At 36.8% G+C, this 14668-nt stretch overlaps 1 protein-coding gene across 1 annotated transcript in view; it reads right to left on the reverse strand.

The window, feature by feature from the left end:
* The window catches only part of LRP6 (LDL receptor related protein 6), a 186384-nt gene extending 172005 nt beyond the window's left edge, over nt 1-14379 (reverse strand). The window contains exon 1 of the mRNA XM_081311482.1: nt 13895-14379. Within this exon, the coding sequence (XP_081167608.1) occupies nt 13895-13949 (55 nt within the window). The 5' untranslated portion in view covers nt 13950-14379. The remainder of the gene's footprint in view (nt 1-13894) is intronic.
* Between the last annotated feature and the right edge of the window lie 289 nt (nt 14380-14668).

Below are 14668 nucleotides of genomic sequence, written 5' to 3' on the forward strand. Positions count from 1 at the left end.
AACTTTTTCTTCAAAAGTGACTAAGAATCTTTTCTGCATATTCTGCTGCATATTCTGCTGTAGCTACTGGCAAAACTATAAATTTTCTTAATAAGGATTCACTTTTGGGGTTGTGATTGTGGCTTAGTGGTAGAGCGTTTGCCTAGCATGTGTGAGGCACTGGGTTCAATTCTCAGCACCACATATAAATAAATAAAATAAAGGTCCATCAACAACTAAAAACATTTTTTTAAAAAATTCACTTTTAATTCATTTCAGGCCTTTAAACATCACGCTGATTTATCAGTCCTGATAGTGCCGCCTACATTATCTTGTAGTGCCCACATTATCTTATATTGAACTTCTCTTAGCTTGGGCCAAATATAAACATAAGGAGAAAAAGTTCCTATTAGTGAGGGGTACAATGCTCAGTCCTAGAGAGGAACAAGAAATAGCCCCAGTGCACTTAACTTTAACACCCAAGAATGATAATAATCGAATATTTATTGGACTCATAATTTATGGCACTAACTTAGGAAGAGTGTTCATATACCAAATCTGAACATGATATTAGATGGCAGCCAAATGTCTTTCTAACTTTCAAGTCAAATATTAATATTTCCACTAAACTTTGGTCTACTAAATCAAAGAATAATCCTGGTTATTTAAAGTTGACTCACAAAACTTCTAAGTACCAAAAAGAAAAAAGCAGGAAGCAAGGTACTAGTTACTAAAGGACTATAAACCCATACACTATTAAAAGGAAACCCAAGTACATCTTGTACAATCATTTCTCGGATGCTTGAACACCTTCTACATATCACCATCAATATCTTTTCAGAAATAACTAGGATAACTGAAAGATATAATTTGATCTGTAATGTTATTTTTATCTACTAAAGAGGAAGTTGGATCCACACACACCTGCCCCGATTGTAGCATATATGTGCAATGTACTCAAAGCCTTCCATTCCAGAACACTACTTCCTGAATTCCTAAAACAACCCAAATAATCAATTATATACCTCTTTACCAAATACTCATGGATGCTCAAGAATCTTTAGTTCTCCTTTATTAAACTCCTACCAAACATCCTGTAGCAGCCTTTTCAAACTTTCTGCACTCCTGCAGACAAATTTCATATCTTAAATATTTTATTCTCAGATGATCACATAATCTCAATGAAGCAAGAAAAAAGGTAAATGTCAAACATCTTCAACATCTTAATTTATACCTCTCAAAAACTTTTTGTATCTCTCCCTAACCTCCCTTACTTTGTTATCATTTTCAAAGGCCAGTTACTCTTTCTAAGACAACAGTAAAAATTTCAGCTATCTCCTCTCTGAAACTTTGCTCTATCAGTTGTTTAGTATTTCTTATACCTTCAACAGCTCATGGAGGTCCTGTTATCAATAATTTTGCCGTAAACATCCTACCCTGTTACCATCAAGCGAATAACTGTATTTCTCTTAACCAAAAAAATTTCATAACACTGGTATGTACTTTCAGCTATAAATTTCCTTAGTCTAACTTCCTACACATAACTCAGCTGAAACTGTTTTCTCTAAGCCTTCATAACCAAATCCAACGTTTTGGGTTTTTTTCCCCTTAGTTCTTTTTCTTGACTTCTTTGCAACATTCAACACTGTTGGCCATATCCCTACCTGAAGTAAAATGTTCTGCTTTTACTATGCAATCATTATTGTTTGTTTACTTTTGGGTTTAAACCTTCTTCCTTTCCATACATAGCATTTCAAGATTTCTCTGTTGGTTCTCCAAATGACAGAGTATGAAAAACTATCAAGTTCACCTGGTCAACAAACAACTTTATGCAGCTAATTTCCAAATCATCTGTAGCTAAACCTTAAGTTCTATGCCTACAACTTCTTTTGGACCAATCTTCTTCCCATTTATTTAAATTCATCATCTTTCTTTCCAAAAATTTTTCATCAGCCAACAGTACAATTCTCCAAATCTTATTGGTGTCCCTTAGAGCCATCTTTGCCTCATTCCTTTTCCCCCAGTCTGCCAGTTACCATCTTGTTGATTCTTCTTTACCATGTACCTCAAATGTGCCTCTTCTCCATTTTTAGAACCACTATGCTACTCTAGACCTTCATGATCTTATACCTAAGCTACCCCAATAGTAAGTGATCTTAATACTTTCCCTTTCTTTTTCTATGTCTAATATATACTCATATTTGATCCAAATAAAAAGCTTTCTGATTCCCCTTGCCGAAAATAGAAAGCCTCCATACCTCAGCCCTCCACTATGAGGACTCTAAATTTCTTTTATAATCTGCATCATACATATTTTCAACATGTAAACTGAAAACACATCATGTCCTATGACCACACTGATAAATTGCTTGTTTAATTTTTTAAATGTCTAATAACACAAACATACATCTTTATTTTACTTGGGTATGTTTTTACTAAATTTTCACAGCTTGCCTGACTATGCTAGCATTACATCTCCATTTGTTTTAAGCTAAACTGAATCATTAATCTGACAAACTTTATTTCAAAAGTAATTAGGTTTTTCTGTGGTATATACACACAATGAAATATTACTCAGCATTAAAAGAGAATAAAGGGGCTAAGGTTGTGGCTCACTGGTAAAGCACTTGCCCAGCACATGTGAGGCACTGGTTTCTACCCTCAGCACTACATAAAAATAAATAAATAAAATAAAGGTATTGTGTACATAAACAACTAAAAAATATTTTTTTAAAAAAAGAGAGAATAAAATTATGGCATTTGCAGGTAAATGGATGGAGTAGAAGAATATAATGCTAAGCGAAGTGAGCCAATCCCAAAAATCAAAAGACCCAAAAGTTTTCTCTGATAAGTGGATGCTGATCTATTATGGGGGGGAAGGAATATGGGAGGAACTTTGGACTGGGCAAAGGGGAGGGAGGAAAGGGACTGGGTATGAAGGTAGGAAAGATGGTGGAATGAGAAGGACATCACTCTCTAGGTACATGTATGACTGCACAAATGTTGTGACTCTACATCATCTATAAGAAGAGAAATGAAAAGTTATGCTTCATTTGTGTACCATGAAACAAAATGCATTCTGCTGTCGTGCATAACTAATTAGAAAAAAAATTTTTTTAAATAAAAATTTAAAAAAAATAATTAGGTTCTTAATAAGCAAACTTAAAGACAGATTCGAAAATCTTTGGTGACTTAAAACCTGACTTGTGCAAAGTTAGTTCATGGATATTCGTTAAATATCCGGATCATTTCTAAGTAAAACTGAACACTGAAGCATAATTTCAAGTTTATACAGTTTTCTGCCTTGTATTTTTATGCTACAGAGAAGCTATATATATATTTAAGTTTATTAAAGAACATACTCAGGGGCTGGGATTGTGGCACAGTGGTAGAGTGCTCACCTAGCATGCATGAGGCACTGGGTTCAATCCTCAGCACTACATAAAAATAAAATAAAGATATGATGTCCACCTAAAAAATGAAAAAAAAAATTTTAAAAGAAGAACATACTCAGTTTTGCCGCAATAAGATGTTGTACTGTCAAAAGTTGTATTATCCCATAAACTCTGCTAGTCTACTACAAAATGCTGGTGTGGGACAGTTTCAAAATTATCCATCCATCCATAGCTTTCTGTGTAAAACAGCAGTTACTATAATTATACTGAGTTATAATCTTACATGTAAATGAGACTCTATAGTACAGAAAGGAAAACAACTTTGTATACAAGGTATGTAGGATGAGTTTTTGTTAATGAAAAAGAAAAGTTTTCTCATAAATGACTTAACTGTTTCAAAATGAGAAAGAAGAAAACATAGGACAAAACCTGAATGGATATAAGTATTTTAAATTCATGAAAAAGGAACTATATTTGTTGTGGTCAAGGCCAGCTAAGATTTCCTAGGTTTATTTACAAGATTTTCTTAAATGTACTTTAATATCTTTATACAAAATTAGAGTTGGGTTTGCTCTATTAACAGCAACAAACTGGGGCTGCGGTTGTGGCTCAGCAGTAGAGCACTTGTCTACCACAGGAGAGGTCCTGGGTTCAAGCCTCAGCACCACATAAAAATTAATTAATTAATTAAAGATATTGTATCCAACTACAACTAAAAAAATAATAATAAAGCAACAAATTTTCCTGGATTATTGGTCTGCTCTAATAAAGAGGTTATAAAAGGTTTGTCTTTGCATTCTGAATAATAATCTCCCTGGAAGACATAAGACTGTTTTACCAGAATTTCTTGAACTTAATATTGACTTTATTATGTCTTTGATTATTCAAAAAACAACGTCTTCTCATTTTTTTGAATTGACTTGATTTTGGTTTGCATGCCACAAAAAACACCAAACATCCTTGTCAATAAATGCATTACTTTTTGTAATAAGCACTCTAGCTATTTCACTTTTAAAATAATCAGTAACAGATTAATCATACCATTTGGAGTATTTTGTCACCTACAGATAAGTTTTTGATTTTACTCTGATACTCCTTTCCAAAGAGCTAAGATTCCTTACCATTATGTTACTTCCTATGTTTACTTTTAAACATCTTTTTGTCACTTAGATTAAAATGTAGTCAAATAGTTTTTCTCATCAACTCATGCTTCTATTTAAACATTCAAATCTCCTGAGAACTTTTGACATTCTGCCTTTTCAAATCAAATCCTAAATAATGTCTTTTATACTAACAACTGTCTGAGATTTTTCCAAGGGCCCCTGGAAATCACAAGGAATTTATTTTTTCACCTTGTAAAACTCAGAAGTTAAAACTAATTGTTTATTTGATCAAAACATTATAAGCTAAATGGGAAGCACTGTCAAATAAAGAGATGCTTATCCTCCCTAAATTAAATCTATATAGGTGGACTGTTATTAATACGAATTATTTCAGACACTGTATACCGGCATGAAGTTCCTAGAAATTTAGTGATGCTCTCATTGTAGATGTATACTTCTATTGATCAGATTCCTGGTACTACTTTGCCTGACATTAAACAACAGTATAGTGCCTTTAGTAATTCCATATTTGTTTGTTTTAATGTTAACATGATCACAATTTTACTTCTTTAATTTTTGTTTGTTTGTTTGTTTTGCAGAGGAAGAGGGGGTTGAACGCAGAGGCATTCTATCACTGAACTACATCCCCAGTCCTTTTTATTTTTTTATTTTGATACAGGGTCTCACTAAATTGCCAAGACTGGCCTATAACTTGCAATCCTCTTTCCTCAGCCTCCAGAGAAGCTGGGATTACAGGTGTGTGCCCTGCACCTGGCTACTTCTTTAATTTGAAAAATCTATCTTCTCATTAGGTCAGTGGTTCTCAACTGAGAATTCATATTTACGTATGAAATTTTATTACACAGATGTTAAAGGCCTATTATAGACTAAATCTTTTTACTTGATAATCTTGGTAGAATCTTATTATATTCTATTCTATAATAGAATGATCTTGTTATATTCTACATATATTCTGCTTGATAAATTTATAACCTTCTATGACTCAAGATCATTACATATCTTTAGGATTGTTTTCTTGAGGTTATATTTATAAATTACATGTAATAGCAATTTTCTTTAAAATAAGGCTAATCATTATTGCTTATAGATATTTTGTCAAAACTTTTTAGGATTGACTTGATGTTGGTTTTCATACCAACATCCACATCAAAATTGTGTGGTTTTTTTTTTTTTTAATAACAACCACTCATTAGATCTTTCACTTTTAAAATTATCAGCAATATATTAATTATACTATTTGAAGTCTTTTGGTTATCTACAGATAGGCTTTATTGGAGGGTGTTTTGTTTTGTTGTCATTGCCTCCCCACCCCCCACATACACACTACCTCCAAATACTGGGGATTAAACCTTTGGTGCTTTACCTCTGAGTTACATCCCCCGTCTTTTTTATTTTGGGACATGGTCTCCCTAAAAGTTGAGGGTCTCTCTAAAATGCTGAGAAGTCCTCAAACTTGTGATCCTAGCTTCCAAAGTCTGGGAGTACTGGCATGCACCACCTCATCCAGTTCAAATACTTTTGTTTTGTTTTACTCTGAACATACCTGCAAGTATACAGGTCAAAGTATTTGTCTCTAAAAAAAAAAAAACAGTATTATTGAAAAAGAACTGCCAGTTACACTAGCACACAGGTTTCTTCTGATGGCATCATATAGACAGATGAGAACACATCAGTGTTATATGAGTCAGGATTTCCAAAAAGCTAGTAGTAGAGAAGTAGAAGAGTTCAAGAGATTGCTAACACAGATCCAGGAGAACAAGAGTTAATTATGTAGAACTGAATAAAGTGCTGAAGGAATATTATGGGTTTTATTTAAAATAGTGCTCATTTTAATTTTATATTTCCTGGATATAAGGACCCCCTTTCTTTCTTCTCTGAAATTATCTATAATCATATAAGCAGACTATGTTTTATAAAGTAAAACAAACATTTATCTCTCAGTTTCTCCTGTCACCTCCAGAATTCAAAAACTCAATTATTAAGTATTCTTCTCATAGCAACATAGTTATTTGCATAGGTTCACTGAGTCTGCCTCTGGTTGGAAACACTGTTATATAACTTTGGATATTTGAAAGTGCTGCTCCTTTAATCTGATATGACTAGACACTTTAAAGGAGCTACAGTTGATTTTATGAGCCATGCTTATAGCTCTTTTGGGAAACTTGTCCAGGTAAATGGCTTACAGAGTTCCTAGCTTCACAGATGAAGTAAGAATGCTCACTTCCTAGGACCCAGAAACCCTAGAATATTTTGTAAACCTCAACAAGTCAGGAAATAACTCAAATCTACAGGTACAAGTAAAACCTGAAGGTAAATTCCTGACTCACATCTCTAGCCTCAAGAGGGTTTTAAAACTCCAATCTAGGGCTAGGAATGTAGCTTAGTTGGTAGAGTGCTTGCCTCACATGAACAAGGCCCTGGGTTCAATCTCCAGCCGGGCAGGCGTACATGTACACACACACACACACACACACACACACACAGAAAAGAAAAAAAGCCCTCCAATCTCCAATCTAAAAGTCCTTGAAAAGCTTTCAGCAAAACTTTAAAGACCTATGTAGTAAATTACTATTGTTGCTACCAAATATAAACATTACAAGCCAAGTCTAATGAGACCAACTGCACAGTGACTCTTGTTCTATCCCTAATAGTGACACGTTTTGTTTTAAGCAACAGGGGGACTAAGAAGTGTTCATCACAATTGCTATTGTTATTCACCCATTATCTTGGCTTGACCAAAGTTTTGTCAGGCTTCTCTCCTTCCCCACAAGTCATGCTAAGAGGCATATGGAGTTATTTTTAGAGTGCGGTTTGTTTTTTGTTCGTTTGTTTGTTTTTTGGAGGGTGCTAAAAATGTTCAGGAATAAGACAGTGGTGACAGCTGTACAACCATGTGAGTATACTAAAACTACTGTATACTTTAAAATGGAGATTTTTATGGTACATAGATTTTTATCTCCAAAACACCGGGTTAAAAAAATATAATCACGGGTCCAGGGAAGTGGGTCAGTGGTAGAGCAAATGCTAACATGAGGCACTGGGTTCAATCCCCAGCACCACATAAAAAATAGAAACAAATAAAATAAAGGTATTGTGTCCATTTAAAACTAAAAAAGATAAAAGTATAATCATCCCTCAACATCTATGATGGACTGGTTCCAGATGCTTCCCTTTCACCTCACTCCCCACCCCATGCTCACCCCACAGGGACTGGGGGTATGGCTCAGGGGTAGAGCACTTGCTTATTATTAGCATGTGTGAGAGAGATTATATATCTCCAGCACCACAAATAATAATAGTAATAACAATCAATCCTCCTGGACCCCAAAATCTGAAGGTTTTCCCTTAATGGGGTAGTATTTGCATATAACCTAAGTGCATTCCTCGAAATACTTTAAATCATCTCAAGATTACTTATACTACCTAATATAATTTATAACATATCTTATGTAACACCTATGTAAATATTGTATTGTTTAGGGAATAATGACAAGAAAAAAAAGTGTTTTTTCCAAATATTTTCAATCAACAGTTGGTTGAATCTATGGATGTGGAACACTGATTTGGAAGGCTAACTATATGTGAGAATAAGTATATTATTAATGCAATAGTTACATTCTAAAACCAGAAAATACATAATCCACACTTCAATTTCAAACCTCAGTATAAATACATTGATTTTTTTTCTAAATAGTCTGTTTTCCATATCTAACCTGTGTAAGAAATCTTTCTAATAGTTATAAATGTATAACTTAACCATGTCTAACCAATGATTTTAGACAAAACACAAAATTAAGTTCCAAATAAGACTGTATAAATGTTATAAATATTCACATATTTTATACGCTTTAAGTGTAAAATTTACAGTATCCAATATGTCCAAAGCCATGGTACACAGCAGTATATGAAGGGGGAAAAAAAACTATTATAAAGAAATTTTTCTGGGGCTGGGACTGTAGCTCAGTGGTACAGTGCCCGCCTCACACATGTGAGGCACTGGGTTCAATACTCAGCACCACATAAAAATAAATAAAGATATTATGTCCATCTACAACTAAAAAAATATTTTAAAAAAGAAACTTTACCATCTAAAAACTATTTCTTCATTAGCATAAATCAAAAAATTTACAAATAAAGACCACATAACATGCAGCTAAGAGTGCATAGTAATGAAGTTCACTTGTCATCCTTCTCAGACTTATAAAATATCTTTTAAGTTGGATATATGAGCATATTTAAAATTATACTTCACAATAAAGCATTCCAATAAGGAGGAAGACTCCTAGCCCCATAACCTACTTGGTGTGGAATAATTTTTTAAAAAATATATATGTTGTATATGGACACATATATATTTACCTTTATTTATTTAGTTAGTTATTCATTATTTTTATGTGGTGCTGAGGATTGAACCCAGTGCCTCACACGTCCTAGGCAAGCACTCTATAGCTGAGCTGCAACCCAGGTCCCAGAATAATTTTAAATTCTTATTAAAAAAAATAATAATTTCCAGGGCTGGGATTGTAGCTCAGTTTTGGAGTGCTTACCTAGCACCTGTAAGTCACAGGTTAGATCCTTAGCACCACATAAAAAAAATATATATATATAATAAAAGGTATTGTGTCCAACTACAACTAAAAAATAAATAAATTAGAAAAGAAAAAATAATAATAATAATTTCTACTGGACACAGTGGCACATACCTGTAATCCCAGAAACTCAGGAGACTGAGACAGGATTGTTAGTTCAAAGTCAGCCTCAGCAACTCAGGGAGACCCTAAGCAACTCAATGAGACCCTATCTCTAAATAAAATACAAAAAAGGGCTGGGGATGTGACTCAGCCGTTAGGTGCCCCTGAGTTTAATCCCCAATGCCAAATAATTTCTCACTTAGAAAATGTTTTGGTAAAGTGATTTTATCCATACTTAACTTTATTTTTTGAGCTGGAATCTCAGTGCATTGCCCACACTGGCCTCAAACTCACAATGCTCTTTACCCAGATAGGATTACAGTTGTGCATTACAACATGCCTGACTCCACCATACTCAACCCTCAAGTAAGTATCATAATTAACTGAGTTATCTATCATCATCACCTTTTTTAAAAAGCATTGTTCAGACGCAGCTTTAACAGGGCACACACTAATAATCCCAGGTGCTCAGGAGATTGAGGCAACAGAGTTTTAGCAAACTTAGACCCTGTCTCAAAATAAAAGGACTGGGGATATAGTTCAGTGGTACAGTGTCCCTGGATGGCTACCCTTTAGAGAGTAAAAGTTTGGCCATCATATTTTATATAAAACAAAACAGAAAATATCAGAAGTAAATGCATTTTATGGAGCTTTTGTTTTCGTTGCAGAAAAATTTTTGAAGTTCAAAAACCACTGGTCTAAAATTATTGCCAAAAACAATTACTGGAACATAACAGGCACTTAAAATGTTTTACTACTCTTTTCTAAGCATTATTCTCTTAATGTGGCCATCTTAATAGTGACCATTTATTGAATGTTTACTGTGACAGCACCATACTACCTTCAGAGACACTCTCCAAGTGTATTTCTTGGAGCAGAAGTCCAGTGGCATGTTAAAAGAACTTATAAAAATTTTCATTGTCAAGTATGGGAAAAATGAAATTAAACAAAGTTAAAACTGGTCTCTTTTTACTTCAGGATTTCTCAGAGCCCTTAATGTGATAATATGAATTACAGATTCATTACCCTAACAAAGACAGTAACTTATCCAAGGTCACAAAGTAGCTAAGGAAAAACAGAACTATAACTTTTGTTCTTTTGATTTCCACTCCAAAATTCATTCTTCTTCCCAAAAAATTTAAAATATCTGATTTTAAAGTCGGGAAGGGGCCTTAAAAAGATCACTTGTATAGAAAAACAAGTTTGGACAACAGTGCTTTATTGCTTTATTCTGGTACCATTACCACCAGCCAACAACAACAAAAAAAAAGCAATCAGCAAAGAATTTTTACAAAACTAAAGCCTCCTCAAATAAGGTTAAAATATACACTTTGATGGTATTTCAAAACTTATAATTCTTATCAAAAAGCAGAGATAGTGGGCTGGGGATGTGGCTCAAGCGGTAGCACGCTCGCCTGGCATGCGTGCGGCCCGGGTTCGATCCTCAGCACCACATACAAACAAAAAAAAAGTTGTGTCCGCCGATAACTAAAAAATAAAATATTTAAAAAAATTTAAAAAATAAAAAAAAGCAGAGATAGTATTTTCTCGTGGAAAAAAATAATGATAAGAATGGCAACCTGAACTGCAGAGTCCATCAGAACAAGGACCATGTCTGTTTTGTTCACCACTATACCAGAAGCTATTGTATAGTAGGTATCTCATACATATTTGCTGAAAGAATAATAAATCTCGTTGCTCTACCATTAATTCGCTGTAAAATCTTGACCACATTATGAATATCTCTGAATCTTGCATTTTCCCCACCTATGAATGAAGTAGTTAAACTCGAATGACCAAGATCCCATCTACCTTTAAGAATTCATCAATCAATCACAAATTAAACCTCAAATCCCTAGCAGTTCAGGTTACATCCACAAATAATCAAAGATTATGACAAAGAGTTGGGGATACAGCTCTGTGATGGAAAAAAAACTTGTAAAGCACTTTAAATTCATTTACTTAATATGTCAAATAATCCTGCAAATTAGGCAGACATATATCTATCATCACCCACATTTCACAAATAAAAAAACTTGAGACCCAGAGAAACTGAATGGACCAAAACCACAAAGTTAAGAAGTAGTGAAGCTTTGGTTTAAAAATCAAGATTTTGGTGTTAAAATCCCTCAGTTTTTCCACTATACTTTGCTACCTGATGATGGAGAAAGGAATGCAGCCTGGATCATGATAGTATTTCCTGGCTTTCAGCTACTGATTAAACAAGGTTACAGGACAACAGGTTTCCCAAACGGTCTCACACCCCATCACATACCCAATGTTAAAGCTCCAACTCTTTAGAAAAATGACCTTAAAACAAATTAATATTTTTCTCCTTGGAGTCCAAGGTTGACTAGGTATCACTACCAAAACAGAGGATGACACACACTATCAAGGAGTCACGACAATATAAATAATGAACAAAAAATTTTTCACATCAAAAGAGTTTTAGTTCAAATGATATGTACTCACATTAAATACTGTTAAATATAAAGACCACTTTATATGGTTATTATGCTACATCTAAAGTAAGAGCTCCACTTTTGAAAGCTTTGGTAGTAGAAAGGAGACTTCCTATTAACTCTTTCAGCTCTTATTACTTCAAAACATATAACTACTTCTCCAAACTCAAGTAATGAACAAATTTAAATCTGGGTTCAAACCTGGTGTTAAAATAAACAAACGGCATTTATATCACACCTTTCCCCTCCAAGAAATACAACTGGGGAACCAGAAGTATGCAGGTTATGGATTTAATTTTCCCTAGACTTAACAATCCACTGGTGTCATATTTGTTTAATTTCTATCAATTTCTGTCTTAAATACATATTCTTATATCAGATATAATTCTTTCTCACAGTTAAAGCAAAATCTTTCAGTGAAGGGTGTACTAAAATAATACACATTTATTAAATTCCTCAAGTACCTAACACTGAATTAAGTACTCTGCCATGAAAATTAAAGCACTATCTTTCTTGAGTTTATATATATATATATATATATATATATATATATATATACAATTCAAAATATGCTTACAAGACATAATTATTATTAAGTATAAATAGAATATGTAAACATAATAATGGTGCAGAAGAGCAGCAAAAGTAAACGTTCCTTCTGAAAAAAAAAGGCACTCTCATCAAAAATACATATAGACACACAGAAATGACACACCTGTCACATTTATACCACAGATTATTTATTACCATGTTCTACAAACTTCTTAAGTTTTAGAGGACTTAACAAAGTTAGCTTGTTAAATTAATGGCTAAAAAAAATCTCCAAAGCTTCCTGAAGTCCCATACCTGAAAAAAATTGACTATGAACACAAGCAAAATTAAGAAAACCAAAACTACAAGCCACTGCATCAAGCAGCACTTAAATTCTTCTGCTGGTAAATGCTTGATAGCATCAGTGTCATCTCAACTTCAACTCTTAACAGACTTGAGACGACCTGTGGACAATCTTGCCAGCTAGTCAAAAAAAATTTTTTTTCTGCTACCTTTCCTATCCCCTACTATCCCCCTCCCCTCCCATCTTCTCTCTCTACCCCATCTACTGTAATTCATTTCTCTCCTTGTTTATCTTCCCATTCCCCTCACAACCTCTTATATGTAATTTTGTATAGCAATGAGGGTCTCCCTTCATTTCCATGCAATTTCCCTTTTCTCTCCCTTTCCCTCCCATCTCATGTCTCTGTTTAATGTTAATCTTTTCTCCCTGCTCTTCCTCCCTGCTCTGTTCATAGTTGCTCTCATTATATCAAAGAAGACATTTGGTATTTGTTTTTTAGAAACTGTCACAAAATAAAAGTCAAAGCATATGTGTCAGCTTTGCGGTCCAATTCAAAACATCACAGAGGCACTAAACCTGAGTGGTTCCCAGAGCAAATTATCCAGGGAGGTCTGTAATATTTACCAAAGTGCCAAGCAGTCCCCAAGAGTGCACAGCAAATGATAATTTAGTTCCCAGGATAGGCTCCTCGTCACACAAGGACGACTTCCCTACTTGGTGCCAACTATACAATTGCATACTCCGAAAATAGGGGCAAGTCCTGAATACCAGGGGTTACGAGGGCAACGTTTGTATTTTATTATGGGCTGAAGCTCAGATGATTCCCATTGCTGAAACGCTCGACCTATAACCTCGAAGTCACTTTCCAACTGTGCTCTCACCCAGGATCATTATTCCCCAAACGGAAGCCAATTATTAGTTGTAACAAGGTCCGGAAAAATAGTAAGAGGGCTCTAAAAGTTCATCTAAGAGACATGGAAAAGGTGAGAGCATCGAGAGAGAAGCCAACATTAAGCACCGTGGGCTCAAACATTTTTAAAGCCAAAATACGTACAAAGACCCTTTTCCCTAGAAACTCCAGGCAAAGAGGTACACAAGACACTCACTCATTCCGATAGAATGGGGTGCCAGGGGTTTGCCAAGACAAGCAGCCCAGACCTAGGCTCAGCTTTGTCCAGACAGTCTGGAAACCCAGGCAGGGGTCTGCATTGTGGCCAGGCGGTGCGCACAGCCCCTTCTCCCGGGCCCCTTTCTCTCCCTCTCCTTCCCCACCACCAGGCCTCTCTCTCCTCGCTCTCTTCCCCGTCTTCTCCTTCCCTTCTTCCCTCCCCTCCCCCCAGACACACAAAACAAGGGCACCCCCCTTTCCAAAATCCCACCAACTTTCCGGTCCCCCCACTCTTCTCACCTCTCAGGAGCACACAGAAACTGCAGGCCAGGAGGCTCCTCAGGACGGCCCCCATCTTCCCTTCTCGCGTTCTCTACTCTTACCGGCGAGGGGCGGCCAGAAGAGGGGGAGGCGAGGAGCCCGGGCGGCCGCCGCAGCGGCAGGTCTGCACGCTCATGCTTTCCAGAGAGAGAAGAAAGAAAGAGGCACGTCAAGGCTCCGCGCGCGCCGCCGCCGCCCTCTCTACCGCGCCGCTCTGCCCCGGGCTCGCGCGACGCCAGCGTCTGCTCCCATCCCGCCGCCTCCTCCCCCGGCGCCCCACTTCCCCCGCGCTGCTCCTCATTCAGTCTCTTCCTCTCGCGCAGCGCGCAGGGATACATCCGCCCGGCCTCTTCCAAGGGTCGCCGACGAGGTCTCCCTACGCGCGGCCGGCCCCCTCCCTCAGCGCCGCCTCTCGCGCAGGTTGGAAAAGAGGTGGGGACCCGTGCGCACACTTGTGCTTGGAGACCACGGGAGATGTACCGCGTGAGCAGAGGTCTGCTGGAGGGGAGAGGCCGCCCGGCGGCGCATTCCGATGGGATTCTTTCCCGGCCCGGTGGCTCCGGCCCTCCCCGCGGAGGGCGTGAAGCGACGTCGAAAAACATTGGAGCCGGCGTGGTCGGGACTACTTTCTGCGGCTCGGCCCGGCCGCCGCCTGCCCCGCTCTTTGTGCGGCGGGCGGCGGCGCAGCCAGGTGGGGCTCCGTGCCCACGCAGGCAGTCACCTGGGCCGGGGGCTGGGGACCAACTGCTGCCG

Source organism: Spermophilus citellus (genome assembly GCF_964194105.1).
Source record: "Spermophilus citellus genome assembly, chromosome: 10".
Lineage (NCBI taxonomy): Eukaryota > Metazoa > Chordata > Mammalia > Rodentia > Sciuridae > Spermophilus > Spermophilus citellus.